Source organism: Penicillium soppii (assembly GCF_028829465.1).
Source record: "Penicillium soppii strain IBT 18220 chromosome Unknown utg000005l, whole genome shotgun sequence".
Lineage (NCBI taxonomy): Eukaryota > Fungi > Ascomycota > Eurotiomycetes > Eurotiales > Aspergillaceae > Penicillium > Penicillium soppii.
Genome location: NW_026643235.1, coordinates 3,601,597 through 3,622,312, shown reverse-complemented (window position 1 = coordinate 3,622,312; position 20,716 = coordinate 3,601,597). Strand labels below are relative to the sequence as shown.

Sequence of the window (20,716 nt, the reverse complement as noted above, 5' to 3'; positions counted from 1 at the left end):
GCCGCCTGATATGCCTTCAAAAAATCGATTTTATCGACACGGACCCGATGGAGTTTCGCCTGCGCCTCGATCACCTTACTATATGCCCGCTTGATTACCCTAAAACAGCCTATATCGAGAGGCTGTAAAAAATGAGATAAATGCTCTGGCATACAGATCGGAATGATGGCATTTTCAACGTAAATTTGATCGAAATGCGGCGTAAGATAGCTGCTATGTCCGTTTAGAATTAGAAGGCGATACCTTCCCTTTCTTCGGCTAGAAGTTGATAGAGAGTCTTGGTCGACTCCTGCATTATGGCAAAGGCCAGAACATCCAACACGTGAGCAGACGCTCGGTGTCCGGTTACGTTATATCATGAGATTTAACACAGAGTTAGCCAAATCTGAATTTCACATGCATGCGTCAACTTCTACATGGAGTGGTTTAGGGTCTTCAATGGTACACATGTGGTCTTGAGACAATGGGACCTTCAAGCTTTGAAACGCTCAGCCTCCTGCCCAGGTGGTATATACATAGTTTTAACTAGTAAGAATGTTAAATCTCCGATCTCTGAAGTGTCATCTTCAGAAGTCAAAAATTGTTTATTGACACAGTTTACAATTAACAAAGCGTCAAGTAAGTGGTGAAAATAGTTTACTGTTCAGATATTATCACTGCATGTGATGTATGGTTGCATATGTGACTATTGTAGGTACTTTGACCCTCTCCTTGCTGCTCGGCATATCTCGCACGGTCCGGCTGTTGGGTCGCAAGGTTTTATGCAGGGACGCGAATAGGACCTATGTAGAAATGCTGTGTCACCCCATGGGGGCTACTACGTCCACCAATATATCTCTCAATGCAGCATTCTGAGGGGAAACGATGTTCATTTGATGAAGGATCCATCTTTAGAGGCAGGCCGCGGAGATGTTCGGCTCAAGTTCCATCTTTGCGGTGTAGCTGCAGAGAAATTCTATCAGCTGGTCGAATCTTCTAAACAGCTTTCAAGTTCCAAAAGACATGCTAATGAACGTGATATTCGTGTATGCAGCTGGTCGGCGATAATCGGTTTAGCTGTAAGTCCGTGGTACTTGATCTGGCCGTATAAGGCACTCTTTAATGGAAGTACCCAACTACTGAAGAAGTGGACCTAAGGATACTAACCTCAAGAACTCCCACGCTTGAATATTGCTCTTCCAAGAGCATCGGTTATGTACACCAGGTCAAATATACAGGTAGTTTTCTAAGTGGATTGTCGCCTGTTAAGTGGCTGAAGGCGCCTAACCTTGTTGATCCAATAAACCCGACACAGTAGCATCATATTACAACGCGCTCCTGGGACCCGTCAGACTTAGCTCGCAATCATGCCTAGGTAGGTCGGATGCAATGCATGGAGTCTAAGTCGTCATCAAACGATAGCGGTGTGTCGGTAGCTTCATCTGCAGTAGTCGAAGTAATAGACTATCCACGTCATGACATTGTAGATCCAGCTACACCGCAACCACACTGCTTATTATGTACTTTTCTTTTGGTCATTAGCATAGGCAGGTCGAGTCTGGGCACATTTTGTACGACAATTCACTGAGGTTGATTGACTTATTCTGCATGCGGAAGTAAGCGTAGCTACTAGTACTGGAGATAGAGGCTGTGATTGGGCCTCCAATGTTGCATCTTCCTAACGATACAATGAATTCAACAATACACGATTCATTACTTACCTTGTAAGGCCTATGGCTCGCTGGAGTTCTCACGCATAGAGAGTGATTTATTAGCACCGCTGGGTAAGTTATAAATTGTCCATCCTGGCACGTTCAAATCATGTCTTCTTCATCCTCGTTGCACTTCTCTTCTATCATCTATCAAGCTCAAAGGTCCCGATAAAGAATCATCAAGATGGTTGCCAAAGAGGATTACGACAATATCCAAGGAGATATATGGTCAGTTTTCGAGTCTGGAAACTAACAAGGACATGAGTGCTGACTTGAACCTAGGCCAGGTTTGTCGAAAAAGTACCAAGTGTTTTACTTCTTCAGCATCGAGAATCCTGCGCTCTTCAAACCCGTCCTGAAAAAGCTTGCGGATGAACAGATCACTAGTTCCACCCATGCCATGGCTCATCGCTATACCATCCAGAAGCTCAAGGCGGCAGAAGCCGAGAATAAAGCCGAAGAACAAACGAAGAAGAAAACTCGGAGCACCGGAGGGGGTGGTTTCTTCGGCATCTTGGGCGATGTAGTGGAAAGCGGGGCCTCAATGGCAAACTCCGGGATTGATATCGTGGGCAGTTTGGCGAATACTGCGCTGGATGTCACCATTGGCGTGGCGAAGTTCCCATTTGAGGTCTTCGGACATCTTGTCCCGAAAGATGCAAAGGATATCCCGAGATCTAAAGGATCCAAGAGCCATATGGGCCTAGCCCAGGTTAACATCTCTTTCACCCACGTGGGTGTGAACAAGGTAAATGGGATCATTGACCTTCCTGCATCTAGCGTCAAAGTCTAATCATTTCAATCTCGTTAGCTGTGGAATGAAGATTTCATGGACGACCTGTACATTAAAGGCATGCAACAGGACATGATGAGCGAAGGTAGAGATACAGAGAAAAATTGGCGGAAAGAATTCTTGAAGGATGTCGAGAACTCAACTCCTAGCAAGGTCGATGGGTTGGTCATCGTTTGTGGTACCAAAGAAGAAGTGCAGGACAAAGTGGCCTATCTGAGCCACAACTACCTAGGCGACAAGCAAGGATGCCGTCACGTCGCGACCCTGGATGGCCAAGAAAGGTCAGGTGATCAAAGGGGCCATGAGCAGTAAATTCAAGATTCTGAAACTGAGAGAACTTTAAGCTAATCGCAACTTAGCTTTGGCTATTTGGATGGAATTTCGCAGCCACTCCTAACAGGCTTCGATGATGAAGACCTCAAGGCAAAAGGGGCTCGCAAAATCCCCACTCGTCCCGGGTAAGTTGAAATTCATAGTCATCCAAGGTCATTCACCTGGGCAGATCAAAATATTTATATTTTCTAGTGTCATCATTTTTGGACACGACGGGGAGATGGATAATGAACCAGGGATGCAGCACCCCGAGTGGGCCAGAAACGGAAGTATCCAGGTTGTTCGAAGAATCAAACAGCTCGTGCCAGAGTGGAACGAGTAAGTGGTCCTTTTCTGTCTCGTGTTTGAAGCCCCTTTAACGCTATAATTTCTAGTTACATCGTGGAACAGGCCGAAAAACTCCACTTCACTCCGGAGCAGTTCGGCGCTCGGTTGATGGGACGCTGGAAAAGCGGTAAGATGCAAGCCGAGACAATATTGAACTTCTGTACAATGTGCTAAGATATATTTCCAATGCCAGGAGCACCTGTTGAGCTGTATCCCGATAGCGACGAGCTCTTTCCTAAGGAGGGCGCGGCAAAGTTCAACGACTTTGACTTTGATCCAAAGAGCCAGCTCAAGTGCCCATTTGCATCACACATTCGCAAGACCAAGCCTCGAATCGATGTGGGCAACGTGGACAAGTTCGACATCATGCGTCGCGGTCTTCCCTATGGACCGGATCATGATCCTAAAACTGAGCCTCATAAGACGACACAAGATCGTGGCCTTATGTTCGTTTGCTACCAAACCAGCCTTAACAATGGCTTCTCATTCATCAAAAACAGTAAGCCATGCCTTGTCTTCGAAAGTTTCTATCAGGCCGCTGACTCCATATTCAAGAGTGGTGCAACCCGGATAACTTTCCGAATAAGAAAGAAAAGTACACCGGAGGCATTCTTCCGGGACAGGATCCTGTTATTGGCCAGACACTTCCATCTACTAAGCAAGAAGATGACACGAAGTTGACCTTCAGCATCACCGATGGTAAGGGAGAGCACAACCAGATTGTGTTCCCGTCTTTCGTCGAGGCACAGGGCGGAGATTACTTTTTCACACCATCTCTGTCGCTTCTTCGCATGATGTCCGGGGCTAATTAGTTCAAATACCAATCACCTTGACACCTACTGTCACCATGTTGCCACCTGATGGTAAGATAGTGTGATGTGGTTTGCTGAGAGTCCTGGGGAAGGAGCAGAAGCAGCTTAGGTGTGTCCGGGGAGCGCTGCATCCATCTGACAGTTTGAATTTGCTCCTATTTTACCAACGAATGCCATTTACGAAGGTTATTACGCCGACTAAAAAGAAAATGTATAGAAGATATTATCTCCATGAATGCCCATGTGATTTGTTTCGATTTCGGGGGTTGAGTCAGAAAATTAAATAAAATATCATGACATTGATCTTTCGCTGTGTCCAAATTGCTCAAATTTCCACGCTCAATGCTTGGGGTATCAATATGTAAACATGAACCAGCACTTGAGTAGTCGAAACTTGAACGTTTCGGAAGCCCTGGCGAGTTGTCATGAACTCCCGAGACGTACTGTATCTACCGTACTTTGCTGCAACGAATTATGTAGCACCCAACCAAAACTTTCCTGATGTGTAGTCGTCATTATTGACGGTTTACAGTGAGGTGAGAATGAGTCCTTACGCCGGAAACATGTACGCCTAATCTCATGGGCAGCCTTGATACCCGAGTTTGAGTTGTGCGCGGCTGTTTCCCCACTACAGAACAAAAAGAAATAGGTAAAACCTTGGAAGACTACATTAACAGAGAGGCCAATAGTATGTCGTATGTTTCAAATGATGTTGTGTATTTCTACATAATGGTATAAAGCATTGGCCCATCCATTGGATATTAACATGGAATTTACACCGTTCAAGTGTTGTATCCAAGCCCATCCCCCTTTCCAATCTTCCCAGTCCCGGGGACAACTCAAGGAAAGAAGAACTAACACACAAATCAAAAGAAAATGAATAAAGAAACATAACTTGACGGCAGTACGTCAGATTGAGAGAGTATTGGCAGTGATGACTTCGAAGGTAGTGTAACCATTATGTGGATTGATCCACTCTACATTCCACATGTGCATGAGTTGTGGAATTTACACTCCCAGCCTTCATGTTACAACGGGGCCAGCCTTCGCCTCGCCTCGTCCACTAAAACGAGGGCCTAGATCATTCCCCAGCCTATGGCATACGGGAAGGAGATAGGAGCAAAAGTTTTGAAGACCTAACAACGGATCTCACCAACTCTTTACATTCTAGTATATTGCAGGTAAAATTCATAGTGGGGTAAGGAGTCGGATTACTAGGCCAAGTGACATTTACGCCGGTACATTTTGAATTCTCGCTCGGGCCCCCAAGCCTCGTCTGCCGTGCGGGCCGTACCTTTTTGCCCTAGCCTCCGATGTTTTGGATACTACTTTAATCTGATTCGTCAATTCTCTTGGTGGGGACAACTGAGGCAAGGTAGGATGCACGCAATTAGATCAACAGAACTATCTACCGGTTTGGTAAAATAAAGCAGCGGTGTGGAAGACCGATAATCTTGTTTGGTTATTAATTTGGGTTTCGTGACCTTGGGTCTCCCAGCACTGAATACAAAGTCAAATGCTACCATTCTGTAAGAACTAAGAATCATTTTGGAAATCCATGTTACCCCTGGCTTGGAGGGGCCTTTACTGTTCATCAACCAAGGAAAAAGCATTAATTTGCGATGAAGTAGACGCAGTGCTTAGCTGTTCCTCGATTTTACTGACCAAATGCGGGCCATTGAAAAAAAAAAAAAGAATAAGTGTACGCTGACAGAGTGAAACTCAACAATGAGGCAATAATTTCGCCTCGGAAGGACATCGAAACACTTGCCACAGTACTGGCCACCATCGCCACGTCGTCGAGGTGCTTACCCCTTGCTGGGGCAATCTGCATTGTAGATATTGGGTATTGATCATTGTCGAGATACATATGCAGGGGTAGCTTCCTGGGCACCAGCAATCATTGGTCGCATTGGAATCCATGTTCCCATAAAAATTGGATGTAATTCTTGGCTCAGCTAAGATCTTCCCCAGGTGGCGTTGTAACCGTCGAGTACGGAAACTCGGGGGCATTTCAACAGCACCCTCATCAAACCTTAGCTTGGGATCACCATCAATCTTCCTTTCACGTTCATTCCATTTGATGCATGCTTTTCTAGAAAATAAGAATAACATTTAGCTTGATTTTATAGACATTAACTAGTAAAGTGTTCAACGACATACCTGATGTGCCTGCTCGATGCTCCGCATGCAGCGTCCAGTCTTCATTTTTTACGATAAGAATTGTTATTCAGAAGTGTCATCACACAGCCTTAATATAGCAATTGAAGCCACTTCAAGGGGTTGACCTGGAAAAAGCAGCTGTTCATCTTATATTACATGATCTACATCCAATTCGTATCTTTCTGAGCATACATGAAATAAGCATTCTTTCTCAGGTTGACAAAGCCATACACCACATAATTAATGAAAAAAAAGGACAATAGTTCCTGAATCATTCTCTGCATGTGTCACTTTCTCCAGCTAAAGTGGTCATTGATCAACATCGAAATCATACGCCTATGAAGGGGCTCGATAGGAATGCGATGCAAGAGAGAGCTGTATCCCAGCAACCGTTGTCGTCGGACGAACACCGTCCACGGATGGTTCTTAAGGAAGAACCTGCCCATTGATCAGATATGACCAGATCAATCAATCAGTCATTCGTTCCTTCATTTCCTCGAGCACCATTCGACTGCCATTCATTATAGCTCCCATTCGTCCTAGCTCTCATTCTTTGAGCTTCATTCTACTTTTCTTGTGGTTGCAGACAAGAGAATCTCAAGATGAAGCTCGAGTGGCATGTCTGGATATTTTTGCTGGGTGCCGTGAAGGGCCTAGACATGGATCGGCTTGAGAGATCGTACATAGAAGGAAAAACTCCCGATACTACGAACATTCATGGAACCAATGTTGCCACACTCTCGCAGACTCCACCAGAAGGTCAACAGATCTCGACCGATGGCTGGACTGCGAACTGTACTTCTGTCGCGAGCGGCCACGACTGCAACCAAGCGTTTGATGCCGACAACAGCACCTACTGGCAGAGCGCTAGCGGCACAACCATCCAGTCTATCACCATTCACCTCGGAGATGCGGAAATGGCTATCAGTGGGATCGTTGTGGTACCACTCCAAGGTCAAAATGATACCCATTTGATTGAGCAGCATGAAGTCTTCCTGAGTAACGACGGTGACAACTGGGAGCGTGTTGCATATGGAACCTGGTGGCCTGATGAGAGTCTCAAGGTGGCAGCCTTTCAACCGCGCAAAGCAAAACACGTACGATTATCAGCCCCTGCTCCCACCGGAATTGCCATCTCGGATATCAGCATCTACCAGGATCGTTACATTACCCCCGACCCCAGTCTCGGAGCCTGGGGCCCAACGATTGACTTCCCGCTTGTCCCGGTGTCCGCTGCCGTCGATGCACACTCTGGTGAGCTCGTTGCCTGGTCCGCCTGGGGTTACGACCAGTTCACTAGCGGCAAAGCAGCGAAGACCCAAACTGCGACCTGGAGTCCCACTAAACAATCCGTCACTCGCCGCACCATCACCGACACTCACCATGACATGTTCTGCTCGGGCATTTCGTTGGATGAGAACTCAAAGATTATCGTGACCGGCGGAGCTGATGGAGGAGAGACGAGCATCTACAACACTACCGATCGCGATTGGTTTGTCGGGGAAGGTATGAATAAGGACCGCGGTTACCAAGCAACGACCCTCTTGTCCGACGGACGTATGTTCGTCATTGGAGGATCCTGGAGTGGAGGTGTCGGCGGCAAGAATGGCGAAGTATATGATGTTAAGACCAACACATGGGACGAGCTCCCCAACGCGAAGGTATCGGCGATGTACACAAAGGACCGACGCACATACAGACGCGACAATCACGGCTGGCTGTTTGGTTGGACTGACGGCTACACTTTCCAGGCCGGCCCATCTGAACAGATGAACTGGTACGGCTCTGCCGACAGTGGTAGCACCAATGGAGCAGGCAATCGTACAGGTGATCAGGACGCCATGTGTGGCAACGCGGTCATGTATGACAATGGCAAGATTCTCACATTTGGTGGCTCCCCATGGTACGAGGACAAAAACGCCACCACAAATGCCAACATCATCTCCCTCGACAAACCCTCCCAAGATCCTTCTGTCATTGCGAACGCAGGCGGTGGCATGAACTATGCGCGAACCTTCCACTCATCCGTTGTGCTCCCTGATGGGACCGTTTTTGTCAATGGTGGCCAGTCCTACGGAGTTCCTTTCGGCCAGAACGATGTTCAGATGACACCGGAACTTTTCATTCCTGATTCATCAAGCGAAAACGGAGGGACCTGGAAGACCCTTCAAACCAACACTATCATCCGTGTGTACCACAGTCTTTCGTTGTTGCTCCAAGATGGCACTGTCTTCACTGGTGGTGGTGGTCTCTGCGGATCATGCGAATCGAACCATTTTGATGGTCAAATTTACACCCCGCCTTATCTGCTGAAGGCTGATGGATCCCTTCGTGATCGTCCTGAGATCCAAAGCGTGACTCCCAGCACCGCCAAGCCTGGCACCACTGTCGAAGTCACTACGGCTGGCCCGGTCGATACTCAGGCCGCCATCATTCGCTATGGTTCCACTACCCACACCGTCAACACAGACCAGCGTCGGATCGGTGTTGAGCTGAAGTCGACTGGGGACAACAAGTACACCTTCGACATCCCCTCTGAGGCAGGCCGGGCTATTCCTGGGTACTACATGCTCTTTGTTATGAAGGATGGAACACCCAGCCACTCCGTCAACATTCAAGTCACTTCTGACTAAATCGAAACGAACCTCAAGTCCGCTTGTGCTAGCTTCACTGTGTTTTCATTTTTCGTGATTCAGGTATGAGGTGAATTTTCACTTCTTGGTACTTTTCAATGCTCTGTTCCAAAGAGCTAGTGTCGAAGCCAGGGCTTTTTGCGCCTAAGCGAACTTCCTGATTATGTACTATCATTCTTTAGCAACCTAATTTTATTTCTAATTAGCCCATCCTAGGGGTTCTGTTACAGGTTACTAGATTGCTGCGGCAGTAAGCATTTTTACTAGGTATAGGCAGAATTTAGCATATACGTATGCCACCCCCTCAAATGAACCCTATCTCGTTTCACCGCGTCGGCGCGACTATAGACGTGATACGAGACGAGTTTGATGGCCATTAATCTTATTGGGATAACATTTATGTTGTCTTAGGACCTAACACAAGCATCCTCTCTGATCATGATGATGTCGAGATCTATTACTAGGCTTGCTAGGCTCTGATTGTTCCCATGGTGGTGACAACTCCTCTAGAGCAGTATCAGCGGGTAACAATCGACGGCATAGCCCTGTCAAATTGGAAGCGCCAATTAATTTTCTCCGACTTAGGGGCTACCCGAGGGAAGAGACACTCGGCTGCGTGGCTTGGGTAGTGGGGGCTGTGATACTGACCGGTTCGGCCTTGGGCAAAGGGCAGGGACAATCTGGAGTACGAACAATTGGTGCGGACTAAAGATGTTAAAGAGCAATCGAAGGTTGAGCTCATGGTGGGATGTTCAAGACAGTTTTTCTCTGCTCGAGTACGGACGGTAGAAGGGTGAAGAAGCCCTTACTGCGGGAGGAGTAATTGAATATATATATAACCCTTTTGCGGTGACATCACTTCAAGCAAAAATGAGAGAAAGGTAGGGCTGGTGTTCCTTGGAGCTCGCTCGCCTTATGTCTTACCGTAAATAATTGGCTGGAAAAAGTAGCCTGTAAGTCTCAGCTCTAGTAGTCTAGTAGGTTCCTGGGAGCGCGAGGCGGGCCACCAACCCCATTCAACAATGGCGAAAAAGTCTTGATGTTATATGTTCAGAAAAGCCTACGAATATGTGCGCTCATTGGAAAGAAAATTAACGATCTAATACATCTTCGTTGCTCCGTTTCAGTTTGACTCGTTGTAGGGCAAGATTGTAGACCTCCAAGTAAATTCGCCCACTCGCGATCGCCCTACCAGAGGTTCAAAGCTCGAGTGGGCATTGTGGGGCAAATTAACGAAATAATCCTGGGAGCAAAGCTAAAGTGGGAGACCGATAGGTCTAGAGCGAACGGTCGCATTGACGATGCCCTTTTTATTTGATGGGACGATGGGGGCAATCTAGAAAATGATTGCACGTGGTGGAACTAGTGTGTTGCATTTTATTGATGTGGCTTACTTAGGCCGCTCATGCACTGTACGCTCAGCTCATGCCTAGTGCGCGAATTAGGGCACTCAGATGATGATCAGTGAGTGGATCGGTGTGATTATGTAATGCTCAGTGAGCGGATCAGGGCGTGCTGGGATTTACTCAGTAAGCAAAAAGCGGCAAGGCCTGAGCACTAATATGGAAAGGGAGCGCCAAGAAGTGGCAGAGGAAGTCAAGTACGTAGGTACAATATGTATGTCTGATTTCTCCAAGGTTCTACCAAAATAAGCTTTCGGATCTGATAATCTTTGTACATTTCTCGCCTGTGAAGTCTACCTAGATCACAAAGTTATCTAAAAAGCTTCAATTTCCCATTGCGAAGAAGTAAATAGATAACGAAGTGAAATGGGCTCTCAACACTTCTCTGAGTTGACATTTATAACGATGTTCCTGTGAGTTGTGTATAAGAAGACAAGAAAGATACTTTGGCAATCTAGCATTGTCCCAAATCTAGTATACATAGTACAGAGACACGCTCATGCTGCATACGTTGAGCTAGAGCCCGTGTCCTAAATGAATACATACGTACATATGTAGCTGGTAGCGAGTTCAAGTATGTTTACATAAAGCCTGTATTTCCAAGTTTTAGCAGGTGGTACCAGGGTTCATCATCAGCCATATACGCATGTACATGAAGACTAACGCGAAGTCAAACTTGATATTGGAATACTCCGCATGAGAAAGCGGTGGGAACACTGGGGCCTCTGAGCAGGTGTCCGAAGTGGGTCATTTTAAACTAGTGATGTTGCTTTCGGAGCGTTGGGAAGTCGTGATGTCACGCCGATATACCTAGAATTATGATGAACAAAGATGAGCCAATAATTTGAGCACTGAAGACAAGTGTTCAGAGTAAAATGCTGCATTGTTGTATGAAGAGGCTAAATGCAAGTAAATATGGTAACCAATGAGGTTGGGTAGTAGAGAGAACATATAGAGAGCAAGATGGCGAATTGAGTTTGAATCCAGCTATATAAAGCAAACAGGGCGATTCCATCGAGTGCAACATACACCTGAATCCGAACCCAAATCCCAAGGTCCAACACCGCAATCCGCAATCCAAAATGCCCGTCCACCCCCCTCCGCCGAATCAACCTTCCAAACCGACCTCCACGACCGCCACCTAATCTACGACTACGACGCAAGCGATGCTTCCGGCGCACCGCAGAAATGGCGATATGAGATGTGGTTTGAGAACAGCGCGCGAATCAACTACGCCATTCACGGCGGCCCAATGGCCGGCCGGGTCAATTTCCAAACAGCAGACTACCAGTGCATCCGTCCTGGCGAGATCTGGCAGTGCAACTGGCTCGAGGAGACGGGGACGATCGTTTCCCTTGTTTATGATATCCCGCGGAAGAAGATCACCACCCTGCTGGCGTTTAGCAAGGGGCATTGGGAGAATGCCGACAGTGCGCACGGTGATAAGCGAAATGCAGAGGATTTGGAGAGGTGGAGGGGGCTGGCGAAGATCGGGGTTCAAACTGATAGGTTTCTTCTGAGTGAACAGGCGGATATCTTGGAGGATTTCCGCGGAAAGGGGAGTTTGGTGCCCGTTGATATGAGTTTGCCGACGCTTTAATCGGTGCGATGATGTAGGCTCAGGAATTAAATGTATTGCTGAACTCAACACGGCGTGATTTCGATTGGATTTACTTGATGCGGAGTCCCAGTACCCAAGCAATGCTGATGACGCGAGGGATACGGTGGAAGATGACCAGTTGTGGGTGGTCTTTTCAACTCATTGTGGATGCACTTGTGCCAAAAAGAGTTTATAACTCGCTGTCGTGCCCTAGGTCATATCTGAGGCGATCGGTGGAGTCGCAACGATCTGCAAACATTTTCGGTGAAATGCTTGAGGCGAGCGCCCGTAGGGTCGGAGGTGTCCCCATAAAATATCACCAGAGTAAGAAAAAGTCCAGGATGACCTTAAAGACCATCCATGCTATCTGGATTAATTTTGAGCGCCCTGGGATGATCCACTGGAAGGTGCCTGGAGACAGACAAGATCGACCATGATATCATCCGGGCTGCGCGGCGGGGCACTGTTGTACGAAGGTGCACGGCTGATGATACCAACAGCAACCTGAGAGGCCTGCTTGCGAGCGTTCATACCGTCCAAATACCAGACCTGCCACGGCCAAGCGCCCGACCCGGGTGGCATGATAGTAACGTTCTGATCGGGAACACGCTCTCTGGCAAAATCTTGAAGGCGTTAGATAAGAAGGCGGAGCGAGCAAACAAGCCTGACTTACCTTGCACTGGAATAGAGGCCACGTCGAGAATGGGTGGTGGACATGAAGGGAGGGGTGGTGGCTTTATCAACATCTGGTTGAGAGCCACCTCAAGGGGCTTGGAATAGTATTCACCCGAGGTAGCAAGACGGAACATGCTGTGTTGCAGGGAACTCTTGAAATCCCGAGAACAATCACTTCCCCAAATCCCATCGCATCCATTATTAGATCCGGAAGGGGTACCGGTCATATTGCCGATCCTGAGGCCGATTTCCGACGTGCGATTCGAGTCGACGGCATTTTTGTTGATATTATGGTTTGGATATCCTAACCAGAACGCCGTCTTGGTCATGGGCCCTTCGCCCTTCCCCGAGGGACTAGCATCGAAGCTGTAGTAGAGTGTAACGGGATCGGGGAAGAGAGGGTTGAGGTCGAAACGGACGGCCGTTTGAGCGAGCGAGTCAATGCAGCCAGTATTCCAAAAGGAGCAGTATTGAGCCGAGACGAGTTGTAGCAATAGGATGAATAGCAGTAGTGAGTTGAAAGAAGCCATCGTGGATTTTCCGAGAGAGCGACCGCGGAGGCCCTCAAAGGCTGTATGATCAACGACAGACGTGTTGCAGGTTCATGGTCTTTCGGACGGATTTATTAAAAACCTGGATTCTTGGGCTGGGTTAATATCGGAAGGGAAATGGGTCCCCGCAATACATACTAGGGTCTTTTAGGGGACGAGAAATGAGGCTAGTCTCGGTGAAAGCCACCAGGGTCCTGTGGAGAGTTGAAGCGAAACCAGGGAAATGGCTTTTGGAGCCAAGTGAAAAAAAAGAGAAACACAGAAAGGAAATACCAAACGATGGGAAGAATTAAAAAACAGTGTTAGAAGAAGTATTGGAAGTATGCCGGAATTGAGAGTAAGACCCAAAAGAGAGAGCGTGAGTGAGAAAGAAGATCAATTGGAGAACGATTTGTTTCTCCGAGCATTCCTAGTGAAACCGGGCGCGTATTGAATTCAAGGGTACCTGCTGGGTACCTGATGCAGAGCAGCGGGGCGCAGCCAGAAGACAAGTTCCCCTGAAGTAACTACTTATTTATTTATCGGAATCTCCCATTTCCTTGGCTGATGAAAGAGCACTAGACAAGTCCCCGCAATACCAAACCTGAATGAGTAATTATTGACGGAGATCACAGTCAGGGTTGCTAGGATCAAGCAGGGTCCAGCCACTTAGATGTGTCGATTGGTGCATATTTCGGATTTTGAGGGTTCTTGGACCACTTATATCCTCTTGGAAAAAGTACCATTATTACAGAATAAATATTGTAATTCAATGGTAAGTATCAGTTTTGTACATTGTATATTGTATTTTATAGATGATAGAGCTGTTCAGATCCTTTCTTTTTTCAGAACCCGTTAAGATCCTACGATCTCTGATCTTCCTCAGATATTGAGATTGACATGACCTCACTACAACTTTGTATTTAGTGTATCGTTAGACATACAAGGATATCTCAAGTAGAACATTTTTCTTATATCAATATTAGTGTAGTACATTCTAGTGACCTATAATATGGTAAAATAAGTAAAATAACTCGGCACGTCGGAGATATTTGTGTGTAATGATACATACATCACTCAGACCTTGTCTGACAACTCTCAAGTCTCTTAGCACAAACTGCAACTGACGTATGGAGGACGGAGTAACAGAGGCCAAATCGGTACATTCCGACCCTCGTCATACCTGAGACAATTAATGTGTTCGCTTTTCGGATGCCAAGGGTCTTGGGCTGATTCGGCTACCGACTAGCGTGCAATTATGTGTATCGCGCCTTGTGAACCCACCTATCTACTGGTATCTATTGGAACCCCGAATCAATTAGTAGACCCTGATCTTCTTGGCGGCTTCGGCTCCTACTTTCGAACGTATTGTATACATTCAAGAAACTCCCTAATCGGGGTTTTAATGTTGGTACATGCAAGTCACAAAAATGAAACTATTTGAATTCTCGGTATGTGCATCATTTCCCAAACACGAAACTACGCTAGTTTCAACGCATGTGAATTACTGCCCGCTTGAACGAAACCAATAATAAACGCATACCAAAACCGCTGCATCCCCGACTATTCAAAGTCGGATGCAAGAAAAAACAAAGATGAAACCCCCTTTAGATATCACCATCGTCATCCTTGATGAGGTCCGCAATTCGGTTTTTCAGCACCGTTTGCGACTTATGAATCGAATAGGTCACCGTGTTGACCCTGGATTTGTCACGCTTGATGCAGTTACCGGCAGCGACGTTGATCGACCGCAGAATTTCGGCTTCGGCAATTTGCTGCTGATCCAGGCCCTTGTATCGGTCATTGAGGGCGAGACAGTCCCGGGCGCGAATCATCTTGATGACAGCTTTGACGAGCGGAATCACGCTTTGCATATGAGCCGATAACCAAACCGCATTGCCGGCGGTAGCTCCGTTGTGCTTCCAGATGACGTCCATGGCAGCGGCGCGGGCCCTGAATGACTGGCGACCCTCGTCGGGAACGGGCTCGGTGCAGGACCAGTTGAAGGTTGGGATGGGAACGCTCTGCCGTTGCCATGCCTCGAATGCATTCAGTTCGGGGATGCTCATGGCTCTTTTAGCCTGGGCGATCGCACCCAGCCACATTTCGACTTCCAGACGGCCCCCGCTGGAGATGATGTCAGCGATGGCTTCCATCTTCTTGGCTGTTGCTTGGAGATCATCATTGGCGGTCGGGAGAGGGATCAGGAAGGGTAGATCCTTGAAGATCACGCGGGCCATGTTTTCGGGCGGCATGGGGTTGGCCATGTTTTATTTGGTCTGTGGCTCCGGCGGGGAACTATCTGATTCAATCAAGATGTTAGATGGACTTATTCATGCGATTGGTTCCAGAAATGCACTAGGTTCTGGCGCATCACAGTTGGAGTTCGCTGGACAAAGGGGGGTAAGTATGTACCTGGACATGGAGATGGGTAGGCTATGGAAGTTTGATGGTGCACCGAGTTGTGATGATTCAACTAGATGGACACAAAGATAACGGCGTGCGAAACCAGAGACGTGTCACCCACGATTATGTCGTCAATGGACGAACAAATTCAGCGGAAAGCTGCGGAAACTTCTGGGGCACCATGTCAAGAATCAAACCCGTCAACCCCGTCAAAACTTCCCAGCAGGACCCCGACGACCTGACTTGACTATATAGATATAGCTAATTTCAGACAAATAGAACTATGTTTATGGATCAATTAAGCATGCAGACGGATAGAATAGATGAAGAAAACAATTCAATAGTTTTAATCTAGCCTCATGAAGACAAAGATAATGAATTGATGCATATTGTACAACCTTCGAGTGAGTGTTAACCATAATCCCTAATATACATTCAAACATACACACCAGCGGCAATTTCCCATGCAGAAATGGACCATATACAAACTGAAAAATAAGAGAGTGTGGGAGAGTGTCCATATCTCCGCGCCAAAACGCCACGCTTGAAGCAGAATGCAACGATGGGACGAAAGTCCATGAAAGGAAGAAAAGAAAAGAAAAAGGGCGATAAGAAGGCATACGTCAAATCACTTGTCGTTTTCGATGGACCGGTCCTTGCCCTGCAGCCAAACACGCTTCCATGGTCCCTCAGGCCCAAAAGCTGCCTCGCGGTCTTCGCGCATACCCTCCAGAACACCAACAACACCACCACTGCGCAAGCGCTCAAGCACAATGTTCATGCCCTGCTTGCTCTTCAACACGGCTTCCTTGGTGCGGCTCACGCCGATCAACTCAATGGTCCGCTGAATGCCAGCCGTAGACAGAGAGGAAAAGAATCCTTTGCGGGGTTCTTCTTCTTCATTGTCATTCGTATCCTGCTTCTTTCTTCCAAGAAGCTTGCCCTGCCCGAGACGAGAGCGGAAAGTAACGGTTGTTTTGACTGTAGTCTGCTCGGAGATCTTATCGACAGCAAGACCGTCGAGGGCCAAACGATCTTCTTCAGATGGGAGGCGCTGGTATCTTTGCTTCTCAACCACACTCAAGATACCGGTCCACTCCATGTTGCGAGACTCGGTTTCCATCCAGCCCTCTTTGGCATCAACAATGGTCTTCTCGAGGATGTAGCTCTGGCCGGAACTGTCGGAGCCTCCTATGCCCTTTGGTAGGAGCTTGAGGATTCCAGATGGCACCTTTGATTTCTTCAGGTGGAGACGGATGGTGTGCAGACGTTCGGTCTTCGGATCGACGTACCGATCAATGACATCTGTTGTGAGGACATGACGAGAATAGGGGTTTGGATAGCGGAGGAAGTAGGCGAGGGAGACAGCGGGGAATGAATAGTCGTAGGTGAATATGTTTTCGAAGAACTTCATGATGGCAAGTGATTCATGAATGGATTCATGAGGGATCAGAACAGGCAAGTAGTCGTCTGATCCAGCGGTTTTTGCGAAGGCGAGTGAAGCTAAAAGTGGGGATGGATGAATGGTTATTCCGGATGATCTAAATCATATGTTAGTCACGTGGTATGGAAATTTGGCCTATCATCGGCCCGCAATAGCTAATTGTGAAGCGAAATGTTTCCACCGATGACAGTCTACCCAAGGCCGGGATGAGATGGGCTTTTGAAGAGTGTAGCACAAATTATGAGATCTCAGCAATCTTCTGATGTAGATATTGACCCCTCTTCGAAAAATAGGAAAGTCACTTTAAATATACAATATTTGTAAAACTGCCTTTCACGCCAATTACAGTTATCAGAATTTGGTATTTTTGAAAAGGAAAAGTAGTAATATCGTTCATATCAAAACTTTCTTTCTGGGAGCTTTATAGGTCATGTTAAGTGTTAGCCTCATTTATGAGGCCGCCAGAGCGTCATCATTTCCTATATAGGCAATTATACTTTCAAAATGGCTAAAACGCGCACTATCAACGTGTTTTCTCGTTGTACAGAACAAGCGATCCGGTCACACACATCGAAGTTGAAAATCGTGTTTCATCAAACTCATCACACCATACCTCTCACTCATCATTTTCTCCTTGTCAAAACCCTCATCCAAATACCTCACGGTCGCCTCTACTGATTTCAAATGTCTTCTCAGCAAAAAGTCGATCTTCCCTCTGGATGTGGCATCTGCGGCAAGAATGACGGGGTCCGCCTCTGCTCTGCCTGCAAAGTAGTGCCATACTGCTCTGTTGAGCATCAAACTACCCATCGCTCCGCTCACAAATCCGATTGCAACAGAATCAAAAAGTGCCTCGTCAATATGCAACGAGAGGAAAAGGCCTTGCGCGAAGACCCTGCAGATGAACTCACAAACAGTGTCGGTCATTTCTGGAAGATTCGTTCCACACGCCCATACATGCACACTCGTTTGGACTACCGGGCCGCCCTGACTTTCGTCAGGAACGTCGAATCGGTTCGGGCGCAGCTCGATCACCTCCAGGAAAACCTGAGACTGTGTCGCAGTGACAATCTTGGATCCCGCGATCTCATTCCCAGCCTGATGGTCCGGTTGAACCAGGACCAGGAATGCTACGATTTCATGAAGTGGTGGGCGACGTCCGCCAATGACAATCATTACGATTGGAGCAATATGTCTGTGCCATACCTGGACATCAAACACGCCAATCCACTTGAGCAAGTGGACTGTTTCGTCAAGGGATCCATCGATATTGCACACCTTGTTACGTTGACTCTCGTTAAAATCAAGCTGTACTTCATCCTGTACGCCTCTTACGGAGCGCAAGCAAAACTAGGAATGTCGGACAAGCAGCGAGCTATAGTTGACGAGATGATGCAACTCAGGAATTCGAGCATCGCCAGACATCCGAATGTTGCCAACCTGACCTCCCTAGAAATTGCGACTCAACTTGACAACCTCAAGGCTCAGATTCGTACATTATATGATGCTGTTAATTCAATGAACCCGTTCGTTTGGCCAGAGTTCATTGACCCCGACGAGTCCTTAAATTCTGCGCCTTCGATGTACAGCCCTGGAAGTAAAGAGGAGATGCAAGCAGTCACTATGTGGACCTGGCAGTCGTGGAATGAGACCTTCGGCGCGCTTGAATTCATTTACTCGGTTGTCAAAGGCCAGCCGGTTGCATTTGGACTGTAAGCTAGTCAAGGTAGGTACCTGGAAGTGGCTATGAATGCGGAGTTGATGAACAGAAGTGGTCATTTAGATCTTAGAAAAGAATAGAATAGATGATGCGATTGAGCGCTGAATCGCGTTAGTGGAGCCGGAGTTTTCCCGCAATCCCCCTTTCCACCACTCTTCTATGATGTATTTTGTACAATCCAACCCTCTTTTGACTTTGATATTATACATGGGACGTTCACGGTGCCCACCATGTTTCCAATGTCGATGTCGCAAGGTAAGATAAGATGACAAGAGTTTGCACACCAATTGGGCTGACCAAATCAGGTCCGCTGTGATCGCCAACCAGGAACTTGTGAGAACTGCGCTCGACTAGAATTCAAGTGCTCTTTTTCAGATGTAGCGCCCAGAACAGATTTTTCGTCTGTTCAGCGCCGACCGGAGCGACGACGTGGCACCCAGGCCTGCATAGAATGTCGCCATCAAAAGTCACGCTGCTCCGGGGAAGTGCCTAAGTGCGCAACTTGTATTTTGCATCAGCGACAATGTCGATACCCCAAAGAAGTTCGAGTTTCCAGTGAAAAGCGGAAGGTCACACGGGTTGAAAATGAGAGCATGTAAGTAGTCCCTTCCGGCTTGTTGTTCGCGCTTCTGATCAATAGACTTTCTCTCATTTCTCGGGAGGATCTCTTGCAAAGAATAGATGATTATTTTGAGCATCTTTACCCGATCCCTTCATACGCATTTCTGCATGAGCCGACAATTTGCCAACAAAGCTTGAATGGTACTCTGGAGCCGTCGCTTGCATTGTCCATCGCTGCAGTGTCAAAGCTACTGGTATCCAGCAAAGAAGAGAGTGCGTTAACAACAAAGGCAGAATCGATTATCTGGGAACATATGGAAAACCCTTCCATCATTCAGCTGCAGTCTTTAGTGCTCGTCATTCATCATTATATTCAGACAGGCCGCTTTTCACGAGCGTATATGCTTGCAGGGTTAGCAGCAAGAGCAGCAACAGCCTTGCGTCTTAACTATGAACGACCAGAGCTGAGCATTGTTGCTCAAGAGACTCGCCGACGCGTTCTGTGGGCTTTAACCTTCATCGATGGCCATTTCTCTGTCGGACTTCCAGAATATGAGACTCTACCACACACAATCATCTATCAGCAACTACCTAGCTCAGAATATCTATTCACTGGGACTTCCCAACAAGCAGAAGGCCAGCACAGCTTGTTGGGTGCTTGCGTTCGTCTTTCCAAAGTCCAAAAAGACATCATGCGCTTAACTCGACAGTTGGCATTGTCGGAGCAACCTCTTGCACAACTAAATGGCCTAGTTCAAGAAATCCAAAAGGATCTATGGCGTCTAAAAGCTGATGTCGAGCGACCATGTGGATATCATATCAACCGTCCGATGGATATGAACCAATCCCGGTGGTTTCCACGTTTTCTCCAGATCTCCATCTCATGGCATCAAGCACACTGTGACCTATATCGCCTGTTTCTCCCCGGATATCCAGAGGCAGCACCTCTGGTCATTCTGAATGCTATAGAAATCGACGTGAAAGAGCATGCAGTTCGCCAATGCGACAAACACGTCACGCGAATCAACCAACTGCTTTCTGACCTATTGGCCAGTCCACATTCGGTCTTACCGCACTATGTCGCCATTTGCGCCTACCAAGCAACACGGCTGACTCTCTTCTTATCCTGCTCACCGGATGTCAGAATAGAGTTGGGTATGGCTGATGCTATCCAGAAAGCTCACACTGCGGTAACGTGATTCCCGGCCGAGCGGCCATCCCTGCCGAGCGGCCACCCCACTCCAAATTTCGCATCCCCCGAGCAACCTATGTTTATAATCATCCACGATGCCCCCAAAACGCACTGAAAAAGCCCAGAAATTCATCGAACAAGAGGGCAGGATCCTATTAGCTATTAAAGCTATTCAAAATGGCCAAATTCCTACGGTCGCAGCTGCTGCACGCTCTTTCGACGTCCCTCGTTCTACCCTACGGGCCCGTCTGACCGGACGTACGAATCGGTCTGATACTCGACCAAACGGCCATAAATTTACTCAAACTGAGGAGGAATCGATTCAGGATTGGTTAATCTCTATGGATTCGAGAGGTGCAGCTCTTACGGTCGAAATGTTACGAGATATGGCCAATTTATTACTTCAGCACCGGGGTGATGATACCCCCTAGAC

At 47.4% G+C, this 20,716-nt stretch overlaps 8 protein-coding genes across 8 annotated transcripts; 5 read left to right on the top strand and 3 right to left on the bottom strand.

Annotated features, from left to right (window-relative positions):
* Positions 1-1,875: 1,875 nt before the first annotated feature.
* N7529_006825 (Dyp-type peroxidase) lies at positions 1,876-3,956 on the top strand (the record flags this gene model as incomplete). Its single annotated transcript, XM_057242352.1, has 8 exons — positions 1,876-1,919; positions 1,974-2,439; positions 2,503-2,792; positions 2,844-2,942; positions 3,010-3,135; positions 3,192-3,271; positions 3,338-3,643; positions 3,700-3,956. 8 exons carry the CDS (start codon positions 1,876-1,878, stop codon positions 3,954-3,956), a joined length of 1,668 nt encoding a protein of 555 aa, XP_057097711.1.
* Positions 3,957-6,721: 2,765 nt separating this feature from the next.
* N7529_006824 (uncharacterized protein) lies at positions 6,722-8,752 on the top strand (the record flags this gene model as incomplete). Its single annotated transcript, XM_057242351.1, has 1 exon — positions 6,722-8,752. One exon carries the CDS (start codon positions 6,722-6,724, stop codon positions 8,750-8,752), a length of 2,031 nt encoding a protein of 676 aa, XP_057097710.1.
* Positions 8,753-11,080: 2,328 nt separating this feature from the next.
* On the top strand, positions 11,081-11,755 carry N7529_006823 (Phenolic acid decarboxylase bacterial; the record flags this gene model as incomplete). Its single annotated transcript, XM_057242350.1, has 2 exons — positions 11,081-11,090; positions 11,160-11,755. The coding sequence occupies 2 exons, from the start codon at positions 11,081-11,083 to the stop codon at positions 11,753-11,755; spliced, it is 606 nt and encodes a 201-aa protein (XP_057097709.1).
* Positions 11,756-12,127: 372 nt separating this feature from the next.
* Positions 12,128-12,960, bottom strand: N7529_006822 (uncharacterized protein; the record flags this gene model as incomplete). The annotated part of the gene is made up of 2 exons (XM_057242349.1): positions 12,128-12,378; positions 12,429-12,960. 2 exons carry the CDS (start codon positions 12,958-12,960, stop codon positions 12,128-12,130), a joined length of 783 nt encoding a protein of 260 aa, XP_057097708.1.
* A 1,607-nt stretch (positions 12,961-14,567) lies between these two features.
* N7529_006821 (uncharacterized protein) lies at positions 14,568-15,227 on the bottom strand (the record flags this gene model as incomplete). Its single annotated transcript, XM_057242348.1, has 1 exon — positions 14,568-15,227. One exon carries the CDS (start codon positions 15,225-15,227, stop codon positions 14,568-14,570), a length of 660 nt encoding a protein of 219 aa, XP_057097707.1.
* Positions 15,228-15,994: 767 nt separating this feature from the next.
* On the bottom strand, positions 15,995-16,780 carry N7529_006820 (MSF1 domain protein; the record flags this gene model as incomplete). The annotated part of the gene is made up of 1 exon (XM_057242347.1): positions 15,995-16,780. One exon carries the CDS (start codon positions 16,778-16,780, stop codon positions 15,995-15,997), a length of 786 nt encoding a protein of 261 aa, XP_057097706.1.
* Positions 16,781-17,494: 714 nt separating this feature from the next.
* Positions 17,495-18,526, top strand: N7529_006819 (zinc finger MYND domain-containing protein; the record flags this gene model as incomplete). Its single annotated transcript, XM_057242346.1, has 1 exon — positions 17,495-18,526. The coding sequence occupies one exon, from the start codon at positions 17,495-17,497 to the stop codon at positions 18,524-18,526; it is 1,032 nt and encodes a 343-aa protein (XP_057097705.1).
* A 234-nt stretch (positions 18,527-18,760) lies between these two features.
* Positions 18,761-20,290, top strand: N7529_006818 (uncharacterized protein; the record flags this gene model as incomplete). The annotated part of the gene is made up of 3 exons (XM_057242345.1): positions 18,761-18,785; positions 18,858-19,125; positions 19,171-20,290. The coding sequence occupies 3 exons, from the start codon at positions 18,761-18,763 to the stop codon at positions 20,288-20,290; spliced, it is 1,413 nt and encodes a 470-aa protein (XP_057097704.1).
* Positions 20,291-20,716: the final 426 nt, after the last annotated feature.